Consider the following 11559-nt stretch of genomic DNA (forward strand, 5'->3'; position numbering starts at 1 on the left):
AGGCAGTGTTCCAGCTACTTCAAGAAAGGATGAAAGAGAAACCCTGGAGAAAGCCAAGGGCAAACACACAGAGCCTGGTGTGCCACCAGCAAGGTACATTTCTTTCCCAGAGTAAACTTTAGAGGGAGACAGTAATTGTCAGTCCTGCCTTAAAAGCAGTCAGTGTCCTGAAGAGTGCTGAGGCAGTAAGCAACACAAGATGCTGGTTTGAGATGTGCAGGACAAGATCAGTACACATTCTCATTACCTCCTCAGTAAATATATGTGATTTTAGTCAGTGATCAACTTTAGGGTTTAGTTTTATTCCCTTGCCAAGAGATCATTTCAATTTTTTCTGGAAAATCTTGTTATGCTTTAATGGACAGTGGTTGTATGAGTGTTGATTGCCAATTTTATTTCTGAAATTAAAAATCAAAAAGATTGCCAGAAGGTGATGGCACACACATTTGGGAGGCAGAGACAGGGGGATTTCTGAGTTTGAGGCCAGCCTGGTCTACAGAATGAGTTCCAGGACAGCCAGGGCTATACAGAGAAACCCTGTCTTGTGAAAACAAAACAAAACAAAAATCAAAAAGATTGTTTTCGTTGTTTTTGTAGCATAGGACCTTGCAATAGCCGAGGATAGCCTTGAACAACTTCTGCTCTTTTTGCCTCTACCTCCCCAGTGCTGGGAGTGTGGTATCACAGCTGGTGTGTGTCACACTGAAGATTAAACTTTAAATATGGTTTTGTGAGAGTAAAGTAAACGTTGCTTAATATAATAATGTTTACCTGTCTTGACTCTTAAGTTATTCTGAGGCCAGAAGCTGCAGGCCTCTGGCAGTTAACATTCAGTTATTAAACAGCAGTGATCCGTGTGGGCTGGGTTAAATAAAGGATTTATTGCTAGGGCTCCTTTCTCTCTTGCGCAGGAGCTTCCTCTCACTGGCCAGGTGAAAGGGAGAAAAACAAAGTCATGCTTGCAGTAAGAAATACTTTTACACAGCAAATATACCTAAACACATATTCATACACACATTTACATTTTTATTCACATTCTCACACGTTAATACATTCATCTTTTTGTTGGGCCTAACCACCTCTCATCTACTCCATCTGTACATGCTTACATATATATACCTATACTTACATATATATTTATATATGTGTGTGTACATATGGTGGGTGGAGCAAAAGCCCAAGCGCCAGTGCAGAAAGAACTCATTCATTCTGGATGAAAAAGAAGCTCCAACCTTTATGGTGTAGAGAAAGAAAAAGCTTCTGCCCTTTTATGAAGAAAATGAAAGAAAGCCAAGTGTGTGAGAAAAAAGCCCCCATCCCTGTCAGTGAGAAGAAGCCTGTCTGCTCTCTGCTCTCTGTTCAGCTTCTCTCTCTCCTTGCCTCTCACTCTGCTCAGCTCTGTTATAAAAATGTCATAGTTCCTAATTTTGTACTGTTTTTAGGAGAATAGATCACATGGTATTCCATGAGTCTGTTTTCAAAAGCTCACAAGTTCAAACAAACTCAAATCATAACTTGAATAAGGAATTACAACAGAGATGTTTACATGTGTTTTCACTTAGACTAGTTGTCTAACTAAGCATTCATTGTCTATCACTAGCTCTACAGGTTCAAAAAAGTTAAAAACTAGGGGCTGGAGAGATGGCTCAGCAGTTAAGAGCACTGACTTCTCTTGCAGAGGCCCTGAGTTCAATTCCTAGGAACCACATTGTGGCTTACAACCATCTAATGGGGTCCAATGCCCTCTTCTAGGGTGTCTGAAGACAGGGACAGTGTACTTACATACATAAAATAAATAAATCTTTAAAAAATTAGTTAAAACTATAATTCTATGTCTTAAGTCAACACAGTATGTCAAAAGGCAAATCATCTACTAGTGTCTTCTTAGTATTGAAGTTTCGTATAGATAAGCCTAGTCAATATTTTATTTTCTGTTATTGCACCTATAATATATAATAAATTGTTCGTTTGTAAACTGTAAAGTATAGTTTTACAACCAGGAATGTTTTCCTTAATTGCAAATCTGTTTCATGCCTGCTTTTTATCTTAGTGCAATTAATTCGTGAGACATGAAGGCTTGCAGGGCCTTGATTGAAGCCCATTTTATAAAGTGCCCAATAATTACTAGTATAAATTTAGGAATTTTATAGAATAATTATAGGAATTAGGAAATCTTCTATTTGTCTGCATAACATTATTACAACACATCTTCATTGATCTGCAGGATATCTGCTCAATAGGGTGGGCTGATGCCCAGGGATTATTAATTTAATAATGACAGGAAAGTCATATCAGCTGCAAGAATCAATCCTGAGATGAGATTTCTGAAAGCCTTGCAATTAAGAATTACCCATCGCAGACCATGCAATACGATGTGCCATCTCTAGAATGTCACTTGTATGCCTTTGTCCTTTCCTAGATGGCTCCTGACAATCGATGGGCCTGGAACTAGCTAGGTAACCCAGGCTGGCCTCTGATTCACAGTCTGTAGTAACCACTAGCAGCTATGCAAACCGGGTGTCTGAAAGAGAGGCAAGGGCCTGGGAAAATAAGGGAAAGGCGAGAGAAAAAATGAGACCGGGTCAAGGTTCCTGATCAAGGTCCAACTTTACTTAGAAAAATCGGGCCTTATATATGAAATGAAACTATTTCTGCTGTAAGTCAGGAATCGGCCAAGCCATTAGCATCCAGTCGCTAGCAGAAACCTGCCTGGCAAGGGTGCTCAGCAACTCAGCAGGTGGTGGCTCTTAGACCTAAAGGGCTTCCTTTATCTCTGGAAACCTCACCCTAGGTGGGCTAGCTGCTTTGAGGCAAGAGCAAGGTCTGGTTCAGCCAGCTTGTGGCTGGGGAGGTCACAACAGGCCTCTAGCTCTAGCCTCCCAAGTGCTGCAATTCTAATTGTGGCCCTTCTGGTTTTTTAATTTAGCTTTTCCTGTGGCACAAAAGTTGGTCAATGGTGTGGTCAAATATGTGAATCTTTTGTGGTGATTTACTGTCTTGTATAGTTAGTTTTAGCAATTGTTCTCTGAAAGTTTCAAAATATCTTAGTATAAAGTATCCTTTCTTTTCATGTTACCTAATTAAGCCAATATCTGTTTCTAGTGGGTAAAGCTTTTGGTTTTGATAGCTATCACGGGCTATAAACATAGTCTGCTCAGCAGCTTAGAGTCCTTTGACTTACTGAACCCTTTCTTCCTTTTGTCTCTCTTTACTGACTCTTGTTCTAGGGAGAAGGTTCTAAAGAGTACTGAAGAGCAGGAGTTAGAGAAAAGACAGAGAATGCAGCAGGAAGTGATGGAGATGCGGAGGAAGAACGAAGAGTTCAAGAAGCTTGCTCTCGCGGGGCCAGGTCAGCTGGGCCTCACTGAGTCTTAACTAGGAGAGTGCTTCTTAGAAGTTTGGTAGCATTTTTTTGAGGTCTCTACAGCAAGAACAAAATAAAAAAAACAATCTGTTTGAGTAGTCCACGTAAGGCAGTGTGTTTACTTAAAACGGTGTCTGTAAGTTCACCTGACCTCAGTGTTAGCCTCCAGACAATTAAACCTCTTGCACATGGAACTGTCTAAGCCTGGTGTCTGCAGATGCGTCCCACCGCAACCCAAACCCCATCACTCAGGGGTCCCTCTAGTCGGACTACTCAAACTAGCCCTTTCTTGGAGTGTCTATTCTTGTCTTGTGTGTTAACAAAGGATTGAGACAGGACAGTCAGTCTGGCCAGCTAGTCATTTCCTTCTTCATGCAAATGGCGGAGGATAAGAAAGAGACCTGTCAAATTCAGCTGCAGTTAGAAGGAAAGAAGTGACTGAATGAAGAGCTCGGACACTTGCTTTGTTCGGGCACCGTGGTAGTGGTGGCACCAATCCTGCTTACTGGGTGGAAAAGTACCTTGGAGTTTATAGGCTCCTAGCGATTCTGAGTTAAATTTTGCTTTTATAGTCACTCTAGGGGTTGGATTTTCAGTATTTGTAAAGAATTTGTAAAGCCCTCGGTTCCATCTCCAACACTGTTTTTTAAAAAAGGGGTGTGAGGTCATGACTTTATCAAAGCTATGACTGCATCCTAGCAGTGGGCTCCTCTCCTTACCTAGTTCTACATCTGAACAAAGGCCTTCAAACCCACTACAACTCAGACAGGAACCTAGAGCCACAGTAAGAGAAATACACAAAGGATTAGAGTTGTAAAGGGACTTACTAATGATCTCTTCTTAATGTTAACTGTGTGTTTTTCTCTGTTCCTCAGGGCAACCTGTGAAGAAATCCACGAGCCAGCTTACCAAGACAGTTGACTTTCATTTCCTCACAGATGAGAGAATCAAACAACATCCTAAGAACCAGGAAGAGTATAAAGAAGTGAACTTCGTGTCTGAACTTCGAAAGCATTCTTCCACACCTGTAAGTAAGCATTCTTATTAGTAATCCAGTAGGACTCCGCTGTAAAGGTTTTGATCATTAGTTACAATGATGATTGAGGGAAGCTTACTCTTTTTTTTCTTAAGATTTATTTATTATTATATGTAAGCACACTGTAGCTGTCCTCAGACATACCAGAAGAGATGGTTGTGAGCCACCATGTGGTTGCTGGGGTTTGAACTCGGGACCTTCAGAAGAGTAGTAAGTGCTCTTAACCGATGAGCCATCTCACCAGCCCCAAAGCTTACTCTTTTAATCAATATAGATCCAAATTCCCTGTGAACTTTGTGGCCGTCAACAGATTACTCTCCTGGGGAAGCATGTTACCAAATTGGTGTAAAACTTAAGATGGAACAGGAAGCACATAAAATTAAGTGTGGTCTTCTACCACCCCTCAAGCTCAGGGTAGAGTCAGGTGTGGAAAGTGCGACCTCATCTCAGAGGCAGGCACCACCACCACCTGGCTTCATTATCATTGTTATTATTATTTTTTTCATGTTAAAAGTAGTAGGTACTCACTGGGCGGTGGTAGCGCACCCCTTTAATCCCAGCGCTTGGGAAGCAGAGGCAGGTGGATTTCTGAGTTGGAGGCCAGCCTGGTCTACAGAGTGAGTACCAGGACAGCCAGGACAACACAGAGAAACCCTGTCTTGAAAAAAACAAACAAACAAAAAAAAGTAGTAGGTACTCGCCGGAGAGATGGCTCAGCAGTTAAGAGCACTGACTGCTTTTCCGAAGGTCCTGAGTTCAAATCCCAGCAACCAGATGGTGGCTTACAACCATCTGTAATGAGGTCTGATGCCCTCTTCTGGGGTGTCTGAAGACAGCTACAGTGTACTTACATATAATAAATAAATAAATCTTAAAAAAAAAAATAGTAGGTGCTCTTTTAAAGTGTAAAGCCATCTCTCCAGCCTTTGTTTTTGTGCGTGCGTGCGTGCGTGCATGTGTGTGTGTTTAAGACTGGGTCCCAATTAGTCTAGGCTTGCCTCAAACTCGCTGTACAGCTGAGGATGACCTTGAACTCCTGATCCTTCTGCCTTCGCCTCCCTATTATGGGTGGTGGTTGTGCACCACCAGTGTTGACTTCAGACAGTTTTATTTTCCTTTTACTATTTATTTTCATACCTATGTGTCGTGTGAGTATGTGCCATGTTGGTATGGGTGATGGTGGAGGCCAGAAGAGAGAGTGGGATCCTGCCCTCACAAGTGGAGGGTTTGAGTTGAAGTGTGCCTGGACTACATAGTGAGTTCCAGGTTAGCCAGGGCTATGCAGAGAGACCTGTCTATAAAAACTCACCAAAAATAGATAAAAAAAAAAAATTAATGATGTGCAATGGGTGGGCTTTCGACAGTCAGTTTGAGGGTTTATGTAGAGAGATGTTAAGTTAGGCTTCTGCCTGACCTGATGCAGACCCAGCAACCCGTGCCTGTTTTGTATATTTGTTTTTTTTTTTTTTTTTTTTTTATTTCCTTTCCCATTCCCTTTGAATTTTAAGAAAATGCGCTCCAGATTGGTTCAAAATATTTATATACTCGGGAAAACTGCATGTGTACCATTGCAAAGCAATCGTCTAAGCACTAGATTTTTTAGAAGAAGAAAAATGGTAAAGGGCTGGTAAAGTAGTATAAGGACTCTGGCTGAGCGCTTGTGCTGAGTATGGGGCTTGCAGGAGATCTCACTTCATTTCCTGAACAACTTTCCTCTTCACAGGCCCGAGGGACCAGAGGGTGTACTATCGTTAAGCCTTTCAATCTGTCCAAAGGAAAGAAAAGAACATTTGATGAAGCAGCTTCTACATATGTGCCCATTGCACAGCAGGTTGAAGCCTTCCACAAACGAACCCCTAATAGATACCATCTGAGGAACAAGAAGGACGAGAGTAAGTTTCCTTCCAGTGCCTCGCTGGCCAGAGCCTCTTCTCCAATCGCTGGCACAGCAGAGAGGGAGAGTGAGGTGAACGGGTGCAGATGCCATCAATTTGTATAGATCTGGTGGTGAACAGATGAAAGGATTTTAATTGTTTCTGTCTTTATGAAAGTAATTTCTACAAGAAGATTAAGAAGGTCTAAAGATGGAAAATAATGTAAAATAGGTTATCAGGAAAATGTGACAAAGGAAAGGTGGGCTGGTGATACATGCTTGTAACCCCAGCTTTTGGAAAGGAGGGCTCAAGTCCAGCTTTGTCTAAATAGTGGATTTGAGGGTGCCTGGGCTGCACAGAACTGTTCTCAAAACAAAAACAAATATGGCTAGTATTCTGGGTAAAACAGAATGTGTTTTGAGGTATCTACACATCTCTTCTGTTTTGTTTATTTAGCACTTTGCTTTAGGTGGCCACCTAAATGCAGTATTTCTCTCTTTGGGCAGTGCTGGGGATTCAGCTAGCAAGCACTGTACCAATGTGCTACATTCTCAACCCTAAATACAGTATTTCCCAGTATTGTTAATATATTCTAATATTTTATACTACAAAAAAGTGAATTTTCTTTTATTCTCAGAGAATTAAGTTTCCACCTAGCTAATGCTGCATAGACTTTTTCAAAAGAGAAGCCAGTAAATGAATTAGATAATTTTTCTCCCTGTTATATATGGTCTAGATAGGAGAATTTCTTCTAGGTAATTATGAAAATCGTTAGGCTTGTTACTGACCAGGTAAACCAATAACCTTTTGTAAGGGTTCATAGTGTTCTAAATCAGTGGTTCCCAACCTGTTAGTTGAGGCCATCAGAAAACATAGATATTTACATTATAATTCATAACAATAGCAAAATTACAGTTATGAAGTGGCAACAAAAATAATTTTATGGTAGGGTCACAATGACATGAGGAACTGTAATAAAAGGTTCCAGCATTAGGGACGGTGAGAACCACTGCTCTAAATAATGTTGACTGACAGACTTGTTCTCCCTCTCTTTGCCTTCTTTGTAACCTTTCCCAGTTGACTATCCGAATCCCTCCTCCCCTCCCACTGTTTGGTGTAGGTATCTCGTGAGGTTAATTTGAAAATTGAAATGTAGTAGCCGTAAGCTACTGATCCTTCTGCCTCAGCTTCCTAAATGCCAGGGTTACAGATCTGTGCCGCCATGCCTGTCTGCACTGTTTGTCTTGCTATGAGTGGTGGCCTGGATGCTTTGATACAGATGTTTTTGTGAAATTTATTACTCACTGGTTTGGAAAGGTCTGGTGTCATAATATTGTAAGAAAAATATTGTCAGCCGGGCGGTGGTGGCTCACACCTTTAATCCCAGCACTTGGGAGGCAGAGGCAGGTGGATTTCTGAGTTCGAGGCCAGCCTGGTCTACAGAGTGAGTTCCAGGACAGCCAGGGATACACAGAGAAACCCTGTCTCGAAAAACCAAAAAGAAAAAAAAAAAGAATGATAAGAGGAAGGGTGGGAACATTTGTCAGGTTGAGCTGTATAAGCTGAGTTGATCGTGGAAAAACAGGTTGTGTACTTTGCCTGTTTCTAGTTGGGTCAGCACTTACAGGTGACCTGGATCGTGGGGAATTAAGCAGATGCCTGTGATTTTGTTTTACAGGCTTGTTACCCTCCAAATCTGTGAACAAGATCGCACAAGACCCCAAGACCCCCATACTGCACACCAAATATCGTGCAAGGGGTGTGGCCTGCAAAAGTGCAGCAGAGCAGGAGGCTGAGGAGCTCGAAAAAATGCAACAGTAGGTCCCACTGGCAGTGTCAGAGGAGGGCTGGCCACGCCTGCCTGCTTGCTTTCAGTCCTTTGGGATGGTGGTGGCTGTTTTCCTTTTCATGAAAATGCAGGCTGTTTAGTGGCTCTATAGGCTGTGCTCCTGTCTCTGTGACTGAAAATAGGACTATGTAGGTGCCTTGGAGCAGAATCTGATAAATATCCAAATGCAATGCCAGGTGGTGGCAGAGCTTATCTTTGGATTCTAATAAAGGATAAGGGTGGTCTAGGTAGACCTCATCTCTTCCTGACTGTCTGCAGCTTTACTCTTGGAAGAACCTGGAACTTGCTATAGTCAGCACTGAAACTTGTCTCCTAGACTTTCCCTGATCCTTGTATTGGGGGTGAACCCAGGGCCCTGTGCATGTAAGACAAACAATGCTGTTGAACTAAACCCCAGTCCATTTTAATTATTAAAGCTTAAGTTTTCAAGTAGAGTCTCACTAAGTTCATTGGGCTGGCTGTGTCTTGATTAGCCTGGTATTATAGACCATGTCACCAGTCTTGGTCCTATCTATTGCTTTGTTTGTTTGCTTTGTTTTGTTTTTGAAGACAGGGTTTCATGTGTCTCTAGCTGGCCTCAAAGTTGCTATTAGCCAAAGATGACCTCCCCCCGCCCCCCGGGTTTCTCTGTGTAGCCCTGGCTGTCCTGGAACTTTCACTCTGTAGACCAGGCTAGTCTCGAACTCAGAAATCCTCCTGCTTCTGCCTCCCAAGTACTAGGATCAAAGGCGTGCACCACCACCATCCAGCGGTTTTTTTGTCTTTTAATTTTATTTTATTTGTGGGAGTTTTGCTTGCATATAATGTCTATGTACCACTGGCATGCCTGGTGCCCATGAAAGCCAGAAGAGGACTTTGGAGACTCTAGAACTGGAGTTACCGATAGATGGTTGTTAGCTGTCATGTGGGTGCTGGGAATTTTGGGGGAGTAGCAGGCAGTGCTTTTAACCCCTGAGCCATCTTTCCAACCCCCAAAGTTTGGGAACTTGAATTTCTGGTCCTCCTGTCTCTGCCTCAAGTGGGAGGATTACTGGCACTTGCACTCATAGGGCCCCGAGCCCCAGTGGGAGCTCATCCATGTCATATACTCTTTTCTAGGAGGTAAAGATGGCTATGGAGAGGAGAGATTGTACTGTCCATGGTGGATCATCTTAGCCCTTATTTATAGGTTTTGTTCTGCTTTGTAGTTTTTATTTAATTTAAAAAAGCCTTTTATGTTTATTACCTTTTGTGTTTGTTACAGATACAAATTCAAAGCACGGGAACTTGATCCCAGAATTTTTGAAAGTGGCCCCATCTTGCCTAAGAGACCGCCTGTTAAGCCTCCTACTCAGCCTATTGGTTTTGATTTGGAAATTGAGAAACGAATTCATGAGCGAGAGTCAAAGAAAAAACCAGAAGATGAACAGTTTGAATTTCATTCTAGACCTTGCCCTACTAAGATCTTGGAAGATGTTGTAGTAAGAATACTTGAGGGGTTGGGTGCTGGCAGAGGTCGATATTCAGCCCAACTGAATATCTACCCAGAAATGTCGGTCCTGTGAACCAGACACTAGCACATCACTGGAGATGACAAAGAGATGCAGCAAAATTGGATTTTGGTCTTAGGACTTCAAGTCTCGTGAAAGGCAACATGAGATTAAATAATAGACTGATAGGAGCATGGAGCTTAAAGGGCTGCAGAAAGGGAAGCTTTGAGCACCTGAAGGCGGAGGCAGCCTTTGATGGTGGGCAGTAGAGTTGACATCCTTGTGCTGTCATTGTGTTGCTGTGATGACTGACACGAGTCCCTCTTTCATTTCTTCTTTAACTGGAAGCTTTTTCATAGACCTCTCTCCGTGTCTGTCTTCATGTCTGCCTGTTTGCCTGTCTCTGTCTCTCTCTGTATTTATGTATAGGGAAGGTGTGACTAAAGCAGTGGAGTGCTGAAGGACAGTGTTGTCTGATCAGCTGTTTTTAGAATCCTCTGGGCTCTTACATAGATTCCCAGTCTTGGCATTTTGATATGTTGAGTTGAGGACAGAGAGAGCTCAGGTGTAGAGCTTAGGGTTCCTGACACAGTAAGCATTGTGCTGATGATAGTAATACTATCTATACCTTTGAGTGCATGTGTTGTATTAGGGTGTTTGGAGTTTTGTTTTGAAACAGGATCTCCCTACGTAGCCCTGGTTGGCCTCTGGCTCCGAGAGCCCTGCTGCTCCTCCTTTCATGTGCTGGAATTAAAAGCCAGCACAGCCGTGCCTGCCTTGTCCTGAGCTTTACATTGATTTTTTTTTTTTCTCAAAACAGCTCTAAGAGACTCTGTTCTTAATTTCTGTTTTAAAAACAAGGGATTCTGGGTGCTGGAGAGATGGCTCAGCAGTTAAGAGCACTGACTGGTCTCCGGAAGGTCCTGAGTTCAAATCCCAGCAACCACGTGGTAGCTCACAGCCATCCGTAATCAGATCTGATGCCCTCTTCTGGTGTGTCTGAAGACAGCTACAGTGTACTTACATATAACAATAAATAAATCTTAAAAAAACAAACAAACAAGGGACTCTACTACCAGAGTATCTAATATATGGGACTGGGCTATGGGTCTGTCGCCTTTTTAAACACTACATGGTCTGCCCCATATATCTCATTGTTACCATAATTCATATTGATGTCTGAGGTTACTGGTAAAAGCTATTTGTAGCTTTCATCAGTTTCATTAATTTCAATTCATTCTTAGTTTCTATAGAAGCAATGAATAAAACAGACATTAGATGTATTCTTTTTCTTTTTCCTTCTTTCCCTCATGTTGCAGATAGCTCTGGAGCTATTTGTAATTTGATGCTAATTCCCTTCTCCTATGAGGGGTTTGGACCAGGAATGAGTCTGCACTCAGATGATAGGTGATTTCCTGTAAATCTTCTTCCCACCTTTTGTTTTGTTTTGTTTTTTTGAGACAGGGTTTCTCTGTGTTGCCCTTGTTGTCCCGGAACTCACTCTGTAGACCACACTGGCCTCCAACTCAGAAATCCACCTGCCTCTGCCTCCCAAGTGCTGGGATTAAAAGTGTGGGCCACCACTGCCTGGGCTCTTGATTTGTAAAATAAAGGGCTAGAGCTGGTGGTTGGTCAGTGAAAGGGAAGGTGGAGCTGAAAATTGTTTAAAAAGGAGGAGGAGTCGGAGAGGGAGGAGAACCTCCGAGCAGGAAGTGGAAGGAAAGCAGAGCAGAAGCACAAGGCCCGGAGAAACAGCAAGTCATAGATGGGGAAGATGGTAGTGTAGTGGTAGATCTGCCCAATCTAGGCGCACAGTTTTTAATCATATTAATTGAGTTGTGTTTTCATTGCCAGGGCATATTTGGGTTGGAGATTTACTGCAACACCCTCCCTCTTCCCTTCTATACTCCCACCTTTCCTTCCTTCCTTCCTTCCTTCCTTCCTTCCTTTTTTTTTTTTTTTTTTTT

At 42.4% G+C, this 11559-nt stretch overlaps 1 protein-coding gene across 6 annotated transcripts in view; it reads left to right on the plus strand.

The window, feature by feature from the left end:
- The window catches only part of Tpx2 (TPX2 microtubule nucleation factor), a 44457-nt gene that overhangs the window by 25841 nt on the left and 7057 nt on the right, over nt 1-11559 (plus strand). For all 6 annotated transcript variants that reach the window (XM_031372299.1, XM_031372297.1, XM_031372303.1 and 3 more), the window contains 6 exons: nt 3-93; nt 3228-3349; nt 4240-4391; nt 6124-6292; nt 7953-8091; nt 9367-9583. In XM_031372299.1, the coding sequence (XP_031228159.1) occupies nt 3-93; nt 3228-3349; nt 4240-4391; nt 6124-6292; nt 7953-8091; nt 9367-9583 (890 nt within the window). The remainder of the gene's footprint in view (nt 1-2; nt 94-3227; nt 3350-4239; nt 4392-6123; nt 6293-7952; nt 8092-9366; nt 9584-11559) is intronic.

Source organism: Mastomys coucha, unplaced genomic scaffold (assembly GCF_008632895.1).
Source record: "Mastomys coucha isolate ucsf_1 unplaced genomic scaffold, UCSF_Mcou_1 pScaffold15, whole genome shotgun sequence".
NCBI lineage: Eukaryota > Metazoa > Chordata > Mammalia > Rodentia > Muridae > Mastomys > Mastomys coucha.